Source organism: Trematomus bernacchii, unplaced genomic scaffold (assembly GCF_902827165.1).
Source record: "Trematomus bernacchii unplaced genomic scaffold, fTreBer1.1, whole genome shotgun sequence".
Classification (NCBI taxonomy): Eukaryota; Metazoa; Chordata; class Actinopteri; order Perciformes; family Nototheniidae; genus Trematomus; species Trematomus bernacchii.
The window spans coordinates 469,832-490,865 of record NW_022987664.1 but is presented as its reverse complement, the minus strand read 5'-3'; the positions used below and the strand labels follow the sequence as shown (position 1 = coordinate 490,865).

General features: G+C 40.3%; 1 protein-coding gene across 1 annotated transcript in view; it reads right to left on the bottom strand.

The window, feature by feature from the left end:
* The window catches only part of LOC117487108 (attractin-like protein 1), a gene marked incomplete in the record, with an annotated part of 280,186 nt that overhangs the window by 35,098 nt on the left and 224,054 nt on the right, over positions 1-21,034 (bottom strand). Inside the window, 1 exon segment of the mRNA XM_034135755.1 lies at positions 13,135-13,230. Coding sequence (XP_033991646.1) covers positions 13,135-13,230 — 96 coding nt within the window.

The following is a 21,034-nucleotide window of genomic DNA, read 5'->3' as shown; positions in this document are numbered from 1 at the left end:
GTGAGTCGCCGGTTGAGTTGAATTTCCATTTTAATCAGTAAGTCGGTGAGCGAACAATCCTATTAACGCAAAGGAGGACACAAGGGCCACTTCATGACCTCTCCCTGTCTCCCCCATTCTCTCTCTCTCTCTGAGATGACACAATTAATCATCTCTCTAATGCCTCATGACTTTCTTTTTTGCCTTCTTAATTCAGGAGGTATAGTATATCTTTCATTCACCTCCTCCTCCTCCACTTCCTGACACACACACACACACACACACACACACACACACACACACACACACACACTTGCCCTGTCCTCTCAGCTTCTCTTTTCACTATTAGTGCCAAGGATGTATAGTTTCTTCCAAAGTGGAGGATATACACACATATATATATACCTGGTTCCACACACACACACACACACACACACACACACACACACACACACACACACACACACACACACACACACACACACACACACACACACACACACACACACACACACACACACACACACACACACACACACACACACACACACACACACACACACACACACACACACACACTGGTGTACTGCACTCAAATGTACACACACACACACACACCTTCACCCATGTGCACATAACAATGTTCTAAAGGCCATGATCATTTCAGAGAAAAAAATTCCCCCCTCCATTTGCAGTATTGACGGGTTTGAGAGGAGGTGGGGGTTAGATATCGACCAAGGACAAAAAGGAGAACAGAGAAACACACACATCAGTAGGGGGGTGGAGGAAAAAAGAGAGTACACTGAGGAAAATGGCCTAATGAGAATGAATAGCTGGTGTGACGCTATGGTTGCTGAACCGCCAAAACATCTAGAAAGTTTGTCAGGGATTTATAAAAGGTCTGCTTCAAACAAAGACATGTCTAATAGTGAATTAAAGGGGATATATTCTGCTCATTTTCAGGTGTATATCAGTATGTAGTGTCTCTACTTTAAAGAGTTCTCTCCTGCTGGTGTTCAGGTGTATATCAGTATGTAGTGTCTCTACTTTAAAGAGTCCTCTCCTGCTGATGTTCAGGTGTATATCAGTATGTAGTGTCTCTACTTTAAAGAGTCCTCTCCTGCTGATGTTCAGGTGTATATCAGTATGTAGTGTCTCTACTTTAAAGAGTCCTCTCCTGCTGATGTTCAGGTGTATATCAGTATGTAGTGTCTCTACTTTAAAGAGTCCTCTCCTGCTGATGTTCAGGTGTATATCAGTATGTAGTTGTCTCTACTTTAAAGAGTCCTCTCCTGCTGATGTTCAGGTGTATATCAGTATGTAGTGTCTCTACTTTAAAGAGTCCTCTCCTGCTGATGTTCAGGTGTATATCAGTATGTAGTGTCTCTACTTTAAAGAGTCCTCTCCTGCTGATGTTCAGGTGTATATCAGTATGTTGTGTCTCTACTTTAAAGAGTCCTCTCCTGTTGATGTTCAGGTGTATATCAGTATGTAGTGTCTCTACTTTAAAGAGTCCTCTCCTGCTGATGTTCAGGTGTATATCAGTATGTCGTGTCTCTACTTTAAAGAGTCCTCTCCTGCTGATGTTCAGGTGTATATCAGTATGTAGTGTCTCTACTTTAAAGAGTCCTCTCCTGCTGATGTTCAGGTGTATATCAGTATGTAGTTGTCTCTACTTTAAAGAGTCCTCTCCTGCTGATGTTCAGGTGTATATCAGTATGTAGTGTCTCTACTTTAAAGAGTCCTCTCCTGCTGATGTTCAGGTGTATATCAGTATGTAGTGTCTCTACTTTAAAGAGTCCTCTCCTGCTGATGTTCAGGTGTATATCAGTATGTAGTGTCTCTACTTTAAAGAGTCCTCTCCTGCTGATGTTCAGGTGTATATCAGTATGTAGTGTCTCTACTTTAAAGAGTCCTCTCCTGCTGATGTGCAGGTGTATGTCAGTATGTAGTGTCTCTACTTTAAAGAGTCCTCTCCTGCTGATGTTCAGGTGTATATCAGTATGTAGTGTCTCTACTTTAAAGAGTCCTCTCCTGCTGATGTTCAGGTGTATATCAGTATGTAGTGTCTCTACTTTAAAGAGTCCTCTCCTGCTGATGGTCAGGTGTATATCAGTATGTAGTGTCTCTACTTTAAAGAGTAGATATATGAGGTTATGCAGTAGCTATTTTCTGTGGAAGACATAATCCACATTGATCCCCTCACTGTCTAATTTGTTCTAGCTTTAAAGAACATGTTGCCCTCTTCATCATGTTACACATATTTCAGTGAGGGCACACAGATGTTTCACTTCAAGAAGCCATGTTTTATTCTCTGTGTTTAACTGGCGCTGTCCTCAGAGGTGTTGGTATCTCAATGTTTCACATGTTCTGGACTCTTTATGGCTCCTTTAAAGTTGAATTTATTGCCGTCAGTACACACTCCCGCTTTCCCTCCAATTCTTCAAGGGTAAACTAATAATAAAAAGCATGTGGGCGTCAAATATTTGAGCTTTTCAGACTTGTATTATCCCTATCTAATATATAAATGACCTCCCAACACCCACCTGTAGGCTGTGAGTTTCATCAACATATCATATATAAATCCTGGTTATTGGACCACAACTCAGAGTTCTCAAACCTTAATTACTTGTACGATATTTCTGCCAAAGATTGGATCTCCAGAGGAAACGTTCCCCTTTCTATTTTTCCTCTACCAACAATAATTTAGCCGGAGTTATTGTAGTGTTTTATCCGAGCGGGGTCAGCAAAGTTCAACCATCATTTTCCACAAATGTGCGTCTTCTCCTTCACCGAGCACTTCCAATCTTTGTCCTCGCCCTGAATTACATTATTGATCAGTGCCAAATGATGAAATTGCTGGTTGTAAAAAACAAAACAAAGACAGCTTGAGGTATGATTTTCTGTTCAAGCTCCCAGGAATAAACTCACAGACACAGAGAGTTCACAGAGTGAGAGATAAATAGAAAAAGGACAGAGGAAGAGAGATGTTAAAACACCGTTTGCTCAGCTGAAGTGCTGCAGGTGTTTCTCCTCCAAGAGAAACACCTGCAGTAAGAAGCACATGATACAACAAATTAGGGCTGTGCAATTAATCGTATTTTAATCTCGATTACGATTTTGGCTTGCAACGATTACGAAAACAATGTAATCGAAATAAAACGATTATTATTTTAATAAAAAAAAAAAAAAAATGTAATTTCAAAAAAAAAAATTATTGGTTTTTCTGTTGAATTATTCTTAAAGTTCAGGGTAATCAACTGTTAAAAACATACTGTTCACATTTTTTTTCAATATATGGATGTTTTCAAAGTAAATGGATAATCGTTTTTAATAATCGTGATATCAATTATTGACCAACAATAATCGTGATTATGATTTTTGCCATAATCGCACAGCCCTACAACAAATGCATGTGATGTTACAGGTTCAATAAATGATGTGTTCTTATTACTTTCATTTGTACTCAACAAAAGTAAAGACTAGCAGGTAAAAAACACCTGAAAAAACTAATATGTTGTACTTGATATTTTTAAATTAGGTGCAAAAGAAGTCTAAGTAAAAACTACTATGCAAAAGTAAGTAATAGAACCAAAAGTACTTTTATTTGAGGGCCTATTATTTAAAATGCACGCTTCAAATGCAAAGACAGCTTCAGGTGTGATGTTGTGTTCAAGCTCCCAGGAAAAAAACTCATAGAGAGTTCACAGAGTAAGAGATAAATAGAAAAAGGACAGAGGAAGTGAGATGTTAAACCACCGTTTGCTCAGCTGAAGTGCTGCAGGTGTTTCTCCTCCAAACCCTGAGACCATGTGTGGCCTCGGATTCTTTCTCTGACGATGAAAAGAAACCGGCTTTTTGTTTCTCCGTTTGGTTAAAGCGCAAACAGAACATGAAGAGGAATGGGTTTGTTCTAGCCTCGTTAGTGTTGACAGCGGTGTGAGTTATTGAGTTAATAACATGTGTTTGTGTGGGAAACAGCCACAGGTGAATGCAAACTAAAGAAGGGGGGAAGCAATTGTCCGTGATGAATGCAAAGCAGTGTGTTTGTGCCTTATCTCCACTTGCCTCCCTCTCATAGACGCTTTATCTGATAAGCCCTGCAGTGTGCACGCTCAGTATTTAGCTGTGTATTTTATCTACCAAACATACATTACTCCCAGGTGTCATAAATATTCTTTATCAGCTTCTTTCCCCTTCATTCTCCACCATCCTTCCTCCACCCACTCGTCTTTCGGAGGCATATTAAATCCCCGCAATTGAAGAATAAATACGCCACATTAAACACGGGATATGAAATTGATTCATTCTTTGCTTTAAATAGCATTATGAAAACAGGAGAGCGTCGTTAATCAGCGGGAAAAAGGTGGGAACTGCTTTCTGCGGGCGGAGGCGTGCAGATGCTCATCAGCTTTACGACGAAACGCCGTGCTTTATGGAGGCAGCGGAAACTTCGATTTATGCTGATGACTCTCCTCTTTTCTGTAACGCAGCCGCGGCTCGCTGCGAAGCTCGGATCAAGTTGAGGGAAGAGGAAATGTTAGCCTTTAGCTGCAAATCTGGCTAATTTACATTGTGATTATGTGTTGCTATTTAACATATGGAGGGCTGCAGGTAAAGAGAAGCACCTGGATCCATCTTCATTATCCTTTCTAACTTTTGGACTGTCTATCTATGTTGTAAATGTGTTATCTTTTTAATTTATAGACATGACATCTATTGCATTGACATTATTTTGAGGTTTTTCCTCTTTCATTCACGTGGTTTAAGTATTCATGCACATCAACATCATGTGTTCTGCAAGTAAAGACCTCTGGATAAAGTGTTATAATATGAAATCAATCCTTATTGGTACAATTATTTCTGGTTTAACTGGCAGCAAATGACCCGATTCTTACAGACCTTGCAATTTTATTCATTTTTTTAAAGAAATAACTCTGTTGGAGCTATATATGGATTTGTTATTTAATGGTTAATATATATTTTCTCGCTGCTTTGTTTCTAGTAAATGTACTAATATTTAGAGTAATTATTTAAGTTCATTAAAGTAGTTATTTTTATGCTTTTTATTTAGAAGGCGGTTTTGGGCACCTGGTGATTATTATATATTTGGGATTAACGCACCAGACGTGGTCTCTACTTTAAAGAGTCCTCTCCTGCTGATGTTCAGGTGTATATCAGTATGTAGTGTCTCTACTTTAAAGAGTCCTCTCCTGCTGATGTTCAGGTGTATATCAGTATGTAGTGTCTCTACTTTAAAGAGTCCTCTCCTGCTGATGTTCAGGTGTATATCAGTATGTAGTGTCTCTACTTTAAAGAGTCCTCTCCTGCTGATGTTCAGGTGTATATCAGTATGTAGTGTCTCTACTTTAAAGAGTCCTCTCCTGCTGATGTTCAGGTGTATATCAGTATGTAGTGTCTCTACTTTAAAGAGTCCTCTCCTGCTGATGTTCAGGTGTATATCAGTATGTAGTGTCTCTACTTTAAAGAGTCCTCTCCTGCTGATGTTCAGGTGTATATCAGTATGTAGTGTCTCTACTTTAAAGAGTCCTCTCCTGCTGATGTTCAGGTGTATATCAGTATGTAGTGTCTCTACTTTAAAGAGTCCTCTCCTGCTGATGTTCAGGTGTATATCAGTATGGAGTGTCTCTACTTTAAAGAGTCCTCTCCTGCTGATGTTCAGGTGTATATCAGTATGTAGTGTCTCTACTTTAAAGAGTCCTCTCCTGCTGATGTTCAGGTGTATATCAGTATGTAGCGTCTCTACTTTAAAGAGTCCTCTCCTGCTGATGTTCAGGTGTATATCAGTATGTAGTGTCTCTACTTTAAAGAGTCCTCTCCTGCTGATGTTCAGGTGTATATCAGTATGTATTGTCTCTACTTTAAAGAGTCCTCTCCTGCTCATGTTCAGGTGTATATCAGTATGTAGTGTCTCTACTTTAAATAGTCCTCTCCTGCTGATGTTCAGGTGTATATCAGTATGTAGTGTCTCTACTTTAAAGAGTCCTCTCCTGCTGATGTTCAGGTGTACATCAGTATGTAGTGTCTCTACTTTAAAGAGTCCTCTCCTGCTGATGTTCAGGTGCATATCAGTATGTAGTGTCTCTGCTTTAAAGAGTCCTCTCCTGCTGATGTTCAGGTGTATATCAGTATGTAGTGTCTCTACTTTAAAGAGTCCTCTCCTGCTGATGTCCAGGTGTATATCAGTATGTAGTGTCTCTACTTTAAAGAGTCCTCTCCTGCTGATGTCCAGGTGTATATCAGTATGTAGTGTCTCTACTTTAAAGAGTCCTCTCCTGCTGATGTTCAGGTGTATATCAGTATGTAGTGTCTCTACTTTAAAGAGTCCTCTCCTGCTGATGTTCAGGTGTATATCAGTATGTAGTGTCTCTACTTTAAAGAGTCCTCTCCTGCTGATGTTCAGGTGTATATCAGTATGTAGTGTCTCTACTTTAAAGAGTCCTCTCCTGCTGATGTTCAGGTGTATATCAGTATGTAGTGTCTCTACTTTAAAGAGTCCTCTCCTGCTGATGTTCAGGTGTATATCAGTATGTAGTGTCTCTACTTTAAAGAGTCCTCTCCTGCTGATGTTCAGGTGTATATCAGTATGTAGTGTCTCTACTTTAAAGAGTCCTCTCCTGCTGATGTTCAGGTGTATATCAGTATGTAGTGTCTCTACTTTAAAGAGTCCTCTCCTGCTGATGTTCAGGTGTATATCAGTATGTAGTGTCTCTACTTTAAAGAGTCCTCTCCTGCTGATGTTCAGGTGTATATCAGTATGGAGTGTCTCTACTTTAAAGAGTCCTCTCCTGCTGATGTTCAGGTGTATATCAGTAAGTAGTGTCTCTACTTTAAAGAGTCCTCTCCTGCTGATGTTCAGGTGTATATCAGTATGTAGCGTCTCTACTTTAAAGAGTCCTCTCCTGCTGATGTTCAGGTGTATATCAGTATGTAGTGTCTCTACTTTAAAGAGTCCTCTCCTGCTGATGTTCAGGTGTATATCAGTATGTATTGTCTCTACTTTAAAGAGTCCTCTCCTGCTCATGTTCAGGTGTATATCAGTATGTAGTGTCTCTACTTTAAATAGTCCTCTCCTGCTGATGTTCAGGTGTATATCAGTATGTAGTGTCTCTACTTTAAAGAGTCCTCTCCTGCTGATGTTCAGGTGTACATCAGTATGTAGTGTCTCTACTTTAAAGAGTCCTCTCCTGCTGATGTTCAGGTGCATATCAGTATGTAGTGTCTCTGCTTTAAAGAGTCCTCTCCTGCTGATGTTCAGGTGTATATCAGTATGTAGTGTCTCTACTTTAAAGAGTCCTCTCCTGCTGATGTCCAGGTGTATATCAGTATGTAGTGTCTCTACTTTAAAGAGTCCTCTCCTGCTGATGTCCAGGTGTATATCAGTATGTAGTGTCTCTACTTTAAAGAGTCCTCTCCTGCTGATGTTCAGGTGTATATCAGTATGTAGTGTCTCTACTTTAAAGAGTCCTCTCCTGCTGATGTTCAGGTGTATATCAGTATGTAGTATCTCTACTTTAAAGAGTCCTCTCCTGCTGATGTTCAGGTGTATGTCAGTATGTAGTGTCTCTACTTTAAAGAGTCCTCTCCTGCTGATGTTCAGGTGTATATCAGTATGTAGTGTCTCTACTTTAAAGAGTCCTCTCCTGCTGATGTTCAGGTGTATATCAGTATGTAGTGTCTCTACTTTAAAGAGTCCTCTCCTGCTGATGTCCAGGTGTATATCAGTATGTAGTGTCTCTACTTTAAAGAGTCCTCTCCTGCTGATGTGCAGGTGTATATCAGTATGTAGTGACTCTACTTTAAAGAGTCCTCTCCTGCTGATGTTCAGGTGTATATCAGTATGTAGTGTCTCTACTTTAAAGAGTCCTCTCCTGCTGATGTTCAGGTGTATATCAGTATGTAGTGTCTCTACTTTAAAGAGTCCTCTCCTGCTGATGTTCAGGTGTATATCAGTATGTAGTGTCTCTACTTTAAAGAGTCCTCTCCTGCTGATGTCCAGGTGTATATCAGTATGTAGTGTCTCTACTTTAAAGAGTAGATATATGAAGTTATGCAGTAGCTATTTTCTGTGGAATACATAATCCACATTGATCCCCTCACTGTCTAATAGACAAATCGTGTTTCACCAGGGAACATAGGAAAGGCCACCAGTGCAACCATTGTTCTGTATATGTTTATAATAAAAGAGAATAAAGGAACAAACATGAAGTTCTTGCCTTGAAATCGAGTATTTACCTGCATAAGATTCACTTTCTGGTGCTCCAGCGACAGTTTAGTTTAAGTTACGTTCCTGTTTGACTTCCCTATGATTTTGGCCGTTACAAACTCTGAAATGACGGACCAGTAAAATACTTAAAAATAAGCACCTAATAGAACCAATGCATGTGGTGTTACAGGTTAAATAAGTGATATGTACATATAACTTACATTTGTACTCAATAATAGTAAAGACTAGCAGGTAAAAAAACACCTGAAAAGCAACATATTTTGTACTGGAGATTTGTAATTAGGTGCAAAAGAAGTCTAAGTAAAAACGACTACGCAAAAGTAAGTAATATACACGAAGAAGAACCAGAAGTGCCTTTTATTTAAAATGCACTGTGTGAAAATTGCGACCTTGACATGACAAGGTAAACTACAAATGATATATATTTGGGCAACCCACCCTTCTGATAGGATATTGTAAAAAAAAAGCATGTGGTTTGTGTTTCTACAGTAATTTAGGGTTCAGGGTTTCATCTCTTTGAAACAGATCATTCACAACACGCCGACACACGTCCTTTCAGCTGTGACACACGTAGTCTGTGTCATCTTCCCACTTTATTTCTTCTTTTGTTTGAAATATATAATTGCAAAAGTACTTCCAGCTGTGACACACCGTCAGTGTCGTTATAAAAGATGAACCAGACACCTCGCCATGAGGAAGCACTCTTCACATACTGTAGAGAGATGATTGTAACAGGAGTACTCATAATTCCAAGTCTTCAGACGAAAAAAAGACGTCTTTGAGTGGGAAAAAAGCACCTGGAGAGCATTTGAAGTTCATCTTTTTATGTGTCCTGGAGAATTTAAGCCCGCGACACGACCACATGAATTTATCCAGAGTATTGTGAAGGATCCTCAAAGACTTAGAGACTTTAAACACAGACGCTGCAGACGTTAGAGCTTCTGAAAGGAAACTCAAGAGGGAAGTTTAGAGGATGGAGTCGTCCTCTACTGAGCAAGAAGACACAGTATTTACCCATAATGCAACATACTGTGTTTAAACTGTAAAAACTCAAAATCTTGCCAAGTATATTTGTCTAATTTCAAGTCAGAATATGTCTTTAGACTCGATATCAGACTGAATTGGTAACAATGCAGTGAGATATAGGGTTTTGTTTTTAGACAATGCATCTTCAAGACTCTTGAAAACATCTTATTTTATATCTCAAATGAAACAAGTTTTTTAAGCTGCTGTGGTTTTTGTAAAAGATGGTTCATCTTGTTTTAACAAATACATGTTACTTGGCTTATTTTGTAACACAATATTTCCTGATTCTGGTAAAATATAGTTCAAAATAAGTTTTCCAAGCTAATTACAAGATCTGATTTATTTGACTATCCCGTCTCATTTCAAGAAACTTGTTCTATTGACAGATTTGTTTACCTTTTACAAGCGAAAACACAGTACATTTGTTCCAGTGTAGAGAGAAGCATGAATCAGAGATAGGCACACATGGTAACATATTAACCCCTGAGAACGATGTGTATTAAACACTAATTAGTCCTCACAATAGAGTGGAACGAAGACATAATATAGTGTGTTGTGGCCAGGGCCGGTTTTTGGCCTAGGGCGCCATATCTGGTGGGGCGCTGCGCTGGTAGCTCTGGGAGGGAAAAAAACATTTTTGACCGTTGGTGCTCATCCTAATTTTCGGCCTTGACAACATTCATAATGAAGTCAAGGTAACACCCTTTTCACCCCGGTTACACTTTTCATTTGCCCTGTACGATGGGCGCTGTAAGTGATGAAAGTGGGGGATGTTGGCTTATCAGGCGCCCGCAGCTCACAGCCAAAGTGCGAGTGAGCGTGGGAGCGAGCGAGGGAGAGAGGGAGAGAGAGAGAGAGAGGGCACACCGGTACCGGCGCTGTTGTTATTAGCATCTGGTGCTAGCTGCGCTAACGGATATAAGAAGAAGATGTTTCTACAACAAGGAGAGCTCTCCTGTCAGACTGAGAGGCTCAGAGAGGTAAAGGACTCTCTGAGGGTTTAGATAGTTCACTTTAGTCTAAGTTATCTCAGTGGGTCTCAAACGGTTTGATCACAATTTATGTAAACACATATTTCCAAGGCACTCCTTTGTAATTATTGGGATAAACAGGTTTGAAATCATTTCAATGTATACTATAGGACAGTAAACCAAACATATCGTTTAAAACTGGAGAGATAAAAGAATATGCATAAATAAATGTTACCGGCCCTGGTTGTGTCCCATTTACTGTAATCTAATTATATTATTAAAGGCCATCAAACAGCTGGATTTGGTCCGACCTTTCCTCCGTGTTCCTCGTGTCCACGTATTATAATCCTGATAGAAGCAATGCATCCTGGGAGGTGAACTGTTACCTGATGTCGCCCTCTCTACAGTGACAGATGTTGCAGGAGATGTACTCTCCAACAGGTCAGAGTGAGAGCTGGAGGAAACTCAGCCTCATTTATCAACGGCATGCAAACAGAGGAAGCTGTTGATTCAATACAAACACGTCTCATTACAGAGATGGACAAAGGTATTATTACAATTAAGATTTTTTAAAGATTTTGTTCAGATTTTTATACTTTTACAAAAAATGTACACTTTTTTTCAGAAATCATATTTTTTTCAGAAATCGGACTTTTAAATATTTTTTCGGAAATTTGACTTTTTTCAGAATGTTGATTTCTCTCCGAATTCTGACTCTTTTTCGGAAAGTTTTACAAAAACTCTCTTTCGGACTAGAACAAAATCATTTTCGCACTATCTTCCTGTTGTCTCTGTTGTGATTGGCCTATCACAAACATGTGTTGTAGTGCTCTTATCTTATCTTAGCCAATAGGATGTCACAGTGATCTCAGTATGTTCTGGAAGTAAACAAAGGAGTCTAATGGAGATTGGGGAGTGTGTGTGTGTCCTTTTATTCACATTATGTTTCTCTTGAGTTTCTTAATGACCTTCCTACTGTTCCTAACACCTCCACTTCCTGTCTCACAGTCTGACTGAAGGTCACAGAGACAATAGATTCGAGGGCTATCTGCACACGATCCTTCATTAATTTTAGCTCCGTTTCGACCGGGTTGGACTCAGTTCAGTTGGGTTTACTCGATGCAGAAACCTCCGGAGTATCTTCTCCTCTTTATCTCCGCCTCCGCCTGGCTTCCATTTCACTTTTGAAGGTGAGAGACAATAGGGCAGAACGCTATCTTCACACCGAGGTTAATTGCACAACATCTGGTTCATAGTCAAGCATGCAGCTCAGCATAATTGTGTAATGAATGAGAGGAAGAACATTTCCACGCTCTGCCCTGCTACTTTAGGTTGTCCCGCTCTCACACACACACAGACACACACACACACACACACACTCAGGGACACAGTCTGTGGTTAAACAAATGGAGTCATCATCATCCCATTTCATGCCATGTTTACACAGCCAGCGACAAATGCAACACCTGTTGTTTCCACAATTGTTTGTATTTAAATAATAGTGTTTTAAGGTGCAAAGAAAACCCAATATTATTAATGTTATAAATAAAATGCTACGTCATAATATGAAAATAAATCAAGTTATTTGAAAATTACTGTGAAATTGTTGTGAAATTCTGAAATTAAATATTTGGATCGATGTTGATTTCATTCACGAAAATGATGACTAAATATGATCAACAACAACCTTTTTTTTCACAACACCAACAACAACGAGACAGCACTAACATGCAATATTGTTGACTAACATGCAAAGACTAACGTATAGTGTATATGTAGTTTATTAATAAAAATCTCCAATAAAAAACTAATAAAGACTGTATTTTTTTCAATGCATTTGTTCCACGTCGTTAGAAGGACACGCACGCACGCACTCACATACACGCACGCACTCACATACACGCACGCACGCACGCACGCACGCACGCACACACACACACACACACACACACACACACACACACACACCACACACACACACACACACACACACACACACACACACACACACACACACACACACACACACACACACACACACACACACACACACACACACACACACACACACACACACACACACACACACACACACACACACACACACACACACACACACACACACACACACACACACACGGTATGCATATAAGAGAGATGGAATGTGTGTGAAATGGACGATGAAGGTATAATTGCATGGAAAGGACTCTGTTTTGATTTGATAGAGGATTAAATGTGAGCTGGGTTATTTATCTGTAATTCATACATTCAGTTTGTATAAATTGCTGCAACTTGTTACTAAAGGGTGACATTTCCATTAGGAGACAGGCGCTGCAGCTTCAGAACACAATGCAGATATACAAACACCGATGCACCAAAACACGTGCAGAGGAGGAAACATCTTCAACTTCAACAAAAAAAACTTGAGGAAACACACACACACACACACACACGCACACACACACACACACGCACAGTCAGGTCAAAGAAAGGAAACATCGTCACTTTTTCTCGCCTGGATATGCAAAAGAACAGCTTGCCCTGTGCGACTGCGTTACCAAACACAACAAATCCCATGTGTCTTATTTGGTAGTGTTTACATGTGTGTGTGAGTGTGTGAGTGTGTGTATGTGTGTATGTGTGTGTGTGTGTGTGTGTGTGTGTGTGTGTGTGTGTGTGTGTATGTGTGTGTGTGTGTGTGTGTGTGTGTGTGTATGTGTGTATGTGTGTGTGTGTGTGTATGTGTGTGTGTGTGTGTATGTGTGTGTATGTGTGTGTGTGTGTGTGTGTGTGTGTGTGTATGTGTGTGTGTGTGTGTGTGTGTGTGTGTGTGTGTATGACTGTGTGTGTGTGTGTGTGTGTGTGTGTGTGTGTGTGTGTGTGTGTGTGTGTGTGTGTGTTTTCTCCGACCTGTAGCAGTTCTTCTCGATCTCCGCCCACCTCCAGCGCTACAGCGACGGAAGAAAAGGGACGACTGGCCATCTGCTGCCTCTCTCTCATCAGCTGCTGCAGAGAAACACGGAGAAAGAGAACGCTTTTTATTTATTATTCAACGCTTTATCTTTGAGGGAAATATTGAGAGACATACAACAGCATACATTTGTCCATGTACAGGCAGAGGTGGGAAGTAGTGGAGTACAAATACTTCGTTACTGTACTTAAGTACATGTTTCTGGTATCAGTACTTTATTCCACTACTTATTCCTTTGACTTCTTACATTTTGAACACAAATACCTGTACTTTCTACTTCTTACATTTTGAACACAAATACCTGTACTTTCTACTTCTTACATGTTGAACACAAATACCTGTACTTTCTACTTCTTACATTTTGAACACAAATACCTGTACTTTCTACTTCTTACATTTTGAACACAAATACCTGAACTTTCTACTTCTTACATGTTGAACACAAATACCTGTACTTTCTACTTCTTACATGTTGAACACAAATACCTGTACTTTCTACTTCTTACATGTTGAACACAAATACCTGTACTTTCTACTTCTTACATTTTGAACACAAATACCTGTACTTTCTACTTCTTACATGTTGAACTCAAATACCTGTACTTTCTACTTCTTACATTTTGAACACAAATACCTGTACTTTCTACTTCTTACATTTTGAACACAAATACCTGTACTTTCTACTTTTTACATATTGAACACAAATACCTGTACTTTCTACTTCTTACATGTTGAACACAAATACCTGTACTTTCTACTTTTTACATTTTGAACACAAATACCTGTACTTTCTACTTCTTACATGTTGAACACAAATACCTGTACTTTCTACTTCTTACATGTTGAACACAAATACCTGTACTTTCTACTTCTTACATTTTGAACACAAATACCTGTACTTTCTACTTCTTACATTTTGAACACAAATACCTGTACTTTCTACTTCTTACATGTTGAACACAAATACCTGTACTTTCTACTTCTTACATTTTGAACACAAATACCTGTACTTTCTACTTCTTACATTTTGAACACAAATACATGTACTTTCTACTTCTTACATTTTGAACACAAATACCTGTACTTTCTACTTCTTACATGTTGAACACAAATACCTGTACTTTCTACTTCTTACATGTTGAACACAAATACCTGTACTTTCTACTTCTTACATTTTGAACACAAATACCTGTACTTTCTACTTCTTACATGTTGAACCCAAATACCTGTACTTTCTACTTCTCACATTTTCCAAACAGGCTGGTTCCTTTAGTTTGAATGTGTGTTTGGTGGCGTGATCATTATGATTTAGAGTCATTGCGTGCCTATTGATTTGAACACGATCCGTGTATCCATCATTGTTCTCAAAATTCAAACTTTTTTTTCAGAATGATGTATTTCTTCTGATTATTCTCTTTTTTTCGAACTCTTGACTTTTCTCAGAATTTATACCTTTTCTTTTTTAGCCAAGAGAGCCACCTTGGTAGTACGGACAACTCTAGCTTTAGGGTCAACGCACCTCTCTAACTCACTGATCTGCCTTCATAGATACCTCAGGACAGCAGAGGAATAACACGGACGAGGGTGAAAGGGGGATAGGGGAAAAATGGCGAGGAGATATCAAAGTCATATGTTCGAAAGATGGAGAAAGGTGAAGAGGAGAGGGTGGAAAGAGTGTTAGGTGGGAGGAAGAGGAGGAAGAGGAGGGTGGAGAAACTTCATTAATGAGGAAATGTCAGAAGAACAAAGGCAGATGTAATCAGCATGAGGTCCAAACAATGACAACAAACTCACAAAAACAACCTATTGGGAACACAGAGCTGAAGCAGATTTGTGCTTCTATACCTGCATTTCTATCAGAACAAATTCTCAATACTCTCCATGTCCCCTCTCCCTCCATCAGAAGTGTGTTTCCGCTCCACTTCAGACATGTTGACGAGCTTTTGTTTCTACATTTAGCTCGGGGGTGGCCACCTGTTTCACGCAAAACAAACTCATTTCTGAACGATTATACGCCAGGCTCTAATCATCAGTATGTTGCTGCCTGCTGCAGCTTCCACACACACACACACACACACACACACACACACACACACACACACACACACACACACACACACACACACACACACACACACACACACACACACACACACACACACACACACACACACACACACACACACACACACACACACACACACACACACACACACACACACACACACACACACACACACACACGTTTGGTGAAATCAGTGTGGAGAATCAGTGCTGCAGATTGTGACCCTCTCAGGGAGGGAAAACATTTGTTTGTTTACAACCCGAGAGGCTTTTCACTAAGATGAATAACACGAGATGAACTTTCATGTATCTGTGTGGGAAAATCTGCAAAAGAGAGCAAGCTGAGGTGGAGCAAGGAGGTGGAAAGTACATATAAAAGACCTGGGGAATAATCAAGTTCTGCTATGTTTCCACTTTCTTAGTTTCCTGTTAGTCTCTGCTGTCAATTATCAAGACATAAAGAGTCTTGAGTTTGTCCATGTTGTGCTATCTTTACTTCAATTCCACTATATTTAGTTAAAGAGGAATTATTCTGCTCGTTCTAAAGCTTCATATCAGTATTTTCTGCAACACGTCTCCATGCTTCAATGTTCAAAAAGCTCTTTATTTTTCTCATACTGTCTGTGCTGCAGCACCTCTTTTCACCCTCTGTCTGAAACCAGAGCCCAGTCTGCTCTGATTGGTTAGCTGGCTGGCTCTGTTGTGGTTGGTGAACCACTTAGAGATGTCCCGCCCCTTAGCCTATCACGTACAATGTGTTGGAGCGCTAGCCAATAGGAGCGTGAGTGTTGCATAGTGATGTCACCATGGATAGAAACTCCCTCTGAAGGGAACACGTGGATTTGAGCCTTTGCAGACCATTTACATGCACAGAAACCTATAGAACGCCCTAAAAGAGAGGGGAACCCCCCCCCCCTCTCAAAATGCAAGCTATCAATTAGCAACAAGGAAAATGAGAGATGGGAGAAAACTTAACATTTGTTTTCCAATTGTCTCCTCCACCTAAACTGAAGTCTTTCTAACTATTATATCGGTGTTATCGTGTTGCCCTGTTGGAGGAGCCTGTGACCTCAGACTTTCATTGATATATCTACACTGTACTGTAGATGTACAAATGACAATAACATCTTGAATCTTCTGAACGCCGTCCTCTCCACACTCTGTTTCTCCACACATGGCACCAACCAGCTGCCGGATGCTCACCTGCCGCTGTCCTTCTGTGTCCGAATCAGTGAACATCACACCTGTAGCTACGTCAGTGCAGCTCTGCTAGCGCTCCGCCATGACGGCTAACGTGATGTCTCCTCGTGTTAGCTGTCACTGTGTATGCTAATGCAGCTCAGATCACGGTGTGTGTGTTGCTAGCATCGCTGTTAGCCTCCTGCTGCTGTCGGATCAGATTAGTAGGAGCCCGGCTGACAAAGTGTGTGAGAAAGAAGGAGACGGAGAGCTTTAGAGGAGGTGAATACCCCCTTTAAGATGAATATTTTAGACTTTTAGGAGTGAAATGTGTTTTGCTTTGTTGATTACTTTAAGATATATGTACTCATCCTAAAGGGGTAATTCAGTAATCTATGTTAGTGTATATACAGTAAAAAACACACACATGCACATGGCCTATAGACATTGGGGTTGATATACATATTTAAATATGCAAACAAGCATTAATGTCAGGTTTCAAGCATAAAAACTAAAACTGATGCTTTTTCTGTTAACTTTTGGGTTTGCTAACTGCATTTAAAGAGACCCTATTGTGCATGTATGTAACGGTCGACAATGGCTTAAAGTCCCATAGTCTGCACACACACACAGAGAGGCTTTTTGTTGACTGCATTACATCGTGTGCATACGTAACTGAAACTGTGTTCTGGGTGCATCCATGTGTGAGTTTGTGTCAGATGAGGTGTTCTCTCTGCTCGTTCCTCCCTAAAGCCACTGTGTTAGTGAGACTAGACAAACTGGTCAAGGTCAGTAGGGTCGTGTGTGTGTGCGTGTGCGTGCGTGTGCGTGCGTGTGTGTGTGTGTGTGTGTGTGTGTGATAAATCAGTGTAGACAGTGCGATTACATATAAAGGGAGTAATGCAGCACTGAATATGCAAAAGTTAGTTTTGTAGATATATGGACTTCACCAATGTGCAAATGCCTAATTAAAAGGACCACTTGTCAGCGTGCCTATGCTTTGGTTGTGGGTTAAATTCCCCCTTTGATAAGTCCTTGGTTGGGGCAACAAGGACAAGGCAGCGTCCGTCTTCTCTGTCTGCCTTTCAGACTGTAAATCAGACATAAAACAGCTAATTAACTCTGCTGTGCTGTAAACAAGCAGCGAAAGAGACCACAGAGTGGAAGACTAAAGGAGGGGAGAGTGCAGAGAGAGTTATACATGTATGTGACCTTATTCGCCTTGCCATAGATAGTCTTTGGTTTGTAAATGTATAACTTTTCTCCAGTTTCTGAACAGATATGAGGAGCTGACGGCGGATGTTTTGGTTTTCTGACTCAACTTGAATGACGGCACGCTGAGATCCTCACCGCTGATTGGTGAGGTTGTTGTGCAATATGTGCAATATGTGCAATATATATATATATATGCCGTTAATAACTGTGAAATATATACCTGGCTGCTAAATCTTCAGAACTATTACAGGATGTGTATTTTTTTCATGCATTCTTCTTAGTTAAAGTGGACCTATCATGCTATATTTGAATAATATAGTGTAGGACCATACCTATATAAGACATATTTATACTTTTTTCTTTTCAAAATACCAAACAGATCATGCATTTTAGCCATGCCTCATTTTGCTAAATTTGACATTTTTTAGCTCTGTTTTTGCAAGGGCAGATTCTGTGAGAACAGCACCACCTACAGGCCTGGCATATGTACTACAGCGTCTCCAGCGCTTTCGAACGGCAATGGCCGTGGCTGTCTCCTCCTGATTGGTGGAGTTGGCCCAATAGCCGTAGCGCCACCGTCCTGACGTCAGGACAGTGTTCAAATCTGGATCAGTTTTTATCAGATCCGTTGCAGCCCCTTTTTTAGAGATTTGGGTATGGAGGAAAATAGAGAGGGTTGTGTTTTCTGACACTTGGTGAGTTCCCTGGAACACCGGGGACACATATTCATGTAGAAAAGACGTACAAAAGTGCATTTTGCATGATAGGTCCCCTTTAACATTAAGCTGTCTTTGGCTCTTTTCTGCTGTACCAATGTACATTCCCCCTCTGATTCTGATTGGCTAACGTGTGAATGCGTCACGTGAATATGACACTCGAGTTGAACAAATGTAACCCTCGCGAGTGATGCACCATAAGAGAAAATACATTTATTTTTCCCACATCAAGGATTTCGGCTAGATTCCTGAACTCAAGCGTGACCCGATGAAAAAGTTAACACTTCCTGTTTGCATGCTTTTCAAATGCACGTGTTTATGTTTCCTAGAGGGAAAGCCTGGCCTCCATCCATCCCTCTCAGCTGGAAACATAAACATCCAGGAGTGCTGCAACAATGGAGCCAATCACATGGAGAATTATGCTTCACAGGACTTCAACCAGAGCAGCACCTGCAAACTCAAATTGTTCCACGTCCTGTTAGACGGATTGGAAATATGGGAGTAATGTGCTGTTTGCTGATTTCGGAATACAAATGACGGGTTTCACGACACGGAGAGTGGCTCGCTGCTCACTGGCTGTAATTAAACTCCACATCACCTCTGTGAGGGCAACACGACAATCATCACATCTGCAAGCACGGATATCAGTGTGTTGGATGGTGGATGGGTGTGGAGGGAATAATGATGCAGTATTTATTCCTAATTCTGAGGGGGAAAACTGTTGTAAATATGTAAACAAACACCCTCAGAATGGACGTGTCCATTTGGACGGGATGCTGAGAAAGTGTTGGTTTACATTTTCCAAAATTATTTTAATAACCAACACTCTATGACCTTTTTCTTCACGGTCTGAGACCCTTAGTGCCAATTAAGACAAATGCTAATGCTACAAAATACAGAGTTTTAGACAAAATTGATCCTCCAACTTTGTAGTAACATTGTGATAAAGAACTTTTGGAGTGCCAAGGATGTAAGTTGTGTTTCCCAGCTTCTCCTGAGAATGTGACTTAAATGAATCATTTCCTGCACAAGTCTGGTCGACTATTGCTGTAAAATACAGGTTAAAAATTGTAAGATTTGTGAGCCAAAACAACCTAAATGTCTTCTGCTCGTCTAAAATCTGAACTGAGATGAAGCTGAAACAATACCTCGCCTTTTCCTGAACCGGTGACGAAGCAAGGTCCATTAAACAATGCTTTTTGGGTGTGGAAGAACTGATTTCAACCCCATCTGACACCTTTACATTGATCTCTAACTCTGACCTGATCACTCGGGTATCAATGCTAGTGCGGTTGTGGATAAATGGCAACAAATCCTCAACACAAGACTCCAACATCTTGTGGAAAGCCTGAAAACAGAAGTGTATTCGCTGCAAGATTAGCTGTTAAATGCCTACAGTTTGTACAGAAGTGTAGATTACAGGATAACATGCAACTCCACTGGTTCCCTGTTCAATCCCGTATCAACTTCAAAAACCTACTGCTCACTTACAAAGCCCTACGTAACCTGCCCCCCCCCCCCCTCCCTATCTGGCTGACCTTCTTCAGGAGTACACCCCCTCTCGCTCCCTCCGCTGGTCTGCTAACCGTCCCCACCCCACGCCTCGTCACCATGGGTGCTCGGGCTTTTAGCTGCACTGCTCCCAGACTCTGGAACTCCCTCCCCCCCGCACATCCGACAGTCAGACACAATCACCATATTCAAATCCCAATTAAAAACCCACCTGTTCCAATCTGCATATAATGGGGAGCACTACAGTGAGTAGTCACTGTAGTGCTCCCCATTATATGTTTCATTTGTGTCCACTTGATTGTCTCCTCCATGATTTCCTGTTTGTGTTTTTATCATGTTCTGTTGCCTATTAGCGTTTTCTTTTTTAACACATTGTACGGTGTCCTTGGGTGTCATGAAAGGCGCCTAAAATAAAATGTATTATTATTATTATTAACATTCGTTTAGATCAGGGGTGTCCAAACTTTTTTCACCGAGGGCCACATACAGAAAAATATATGTATGGTCTTGGCCACTCACTAGAGTTGAGGTATATCGCCTCATAAGTTCAGTTATAAGTTGGAAAAGTCAATCCAATGTAGGTTAATTACTCTTGATACTTGAAAATGCCTCCAGAGGGTTTCATTTATTTTGTTAGCAGCTCATTACTGAAAACAGAAGCTTCAGATTGCTGATAATAAGAGGAAATATGAAGGGTCTATTTCAAGGTTGTTATGTGAATTTGTTATTGGGCTTTTTTCTTATCAACTTAGATTTGTTAGAACATGTTTTCAACTTGAATGGATTGAATTTATTTGACAATTGGGCTTATTAACACATGAATACTGTGTACTATATTTGAACATATATTTAAGAAGAACAATATAAGACAAGCAGAAGTTTATTATACTCATTATACTTTTTGAATTTGCTGAGGGCCGGTTCAAAATTGTCCGCGGGCCGCATTTGGCACCCGGGCCGTAGTTTGGACACCCCTGTTTTAGATAGAAATAAAGATACACGCAGACAACATATAACATACGTGAGACACACTGCAGAATTTGCTGATGTGAACCTCCCTAACATCTCATTTATCTTCCAACATGCCCTGTTCCCCTGCAGATGTAATGCAACATCAGCGTCCATGTTCCTCCGCTCCATCTGTAACACAACC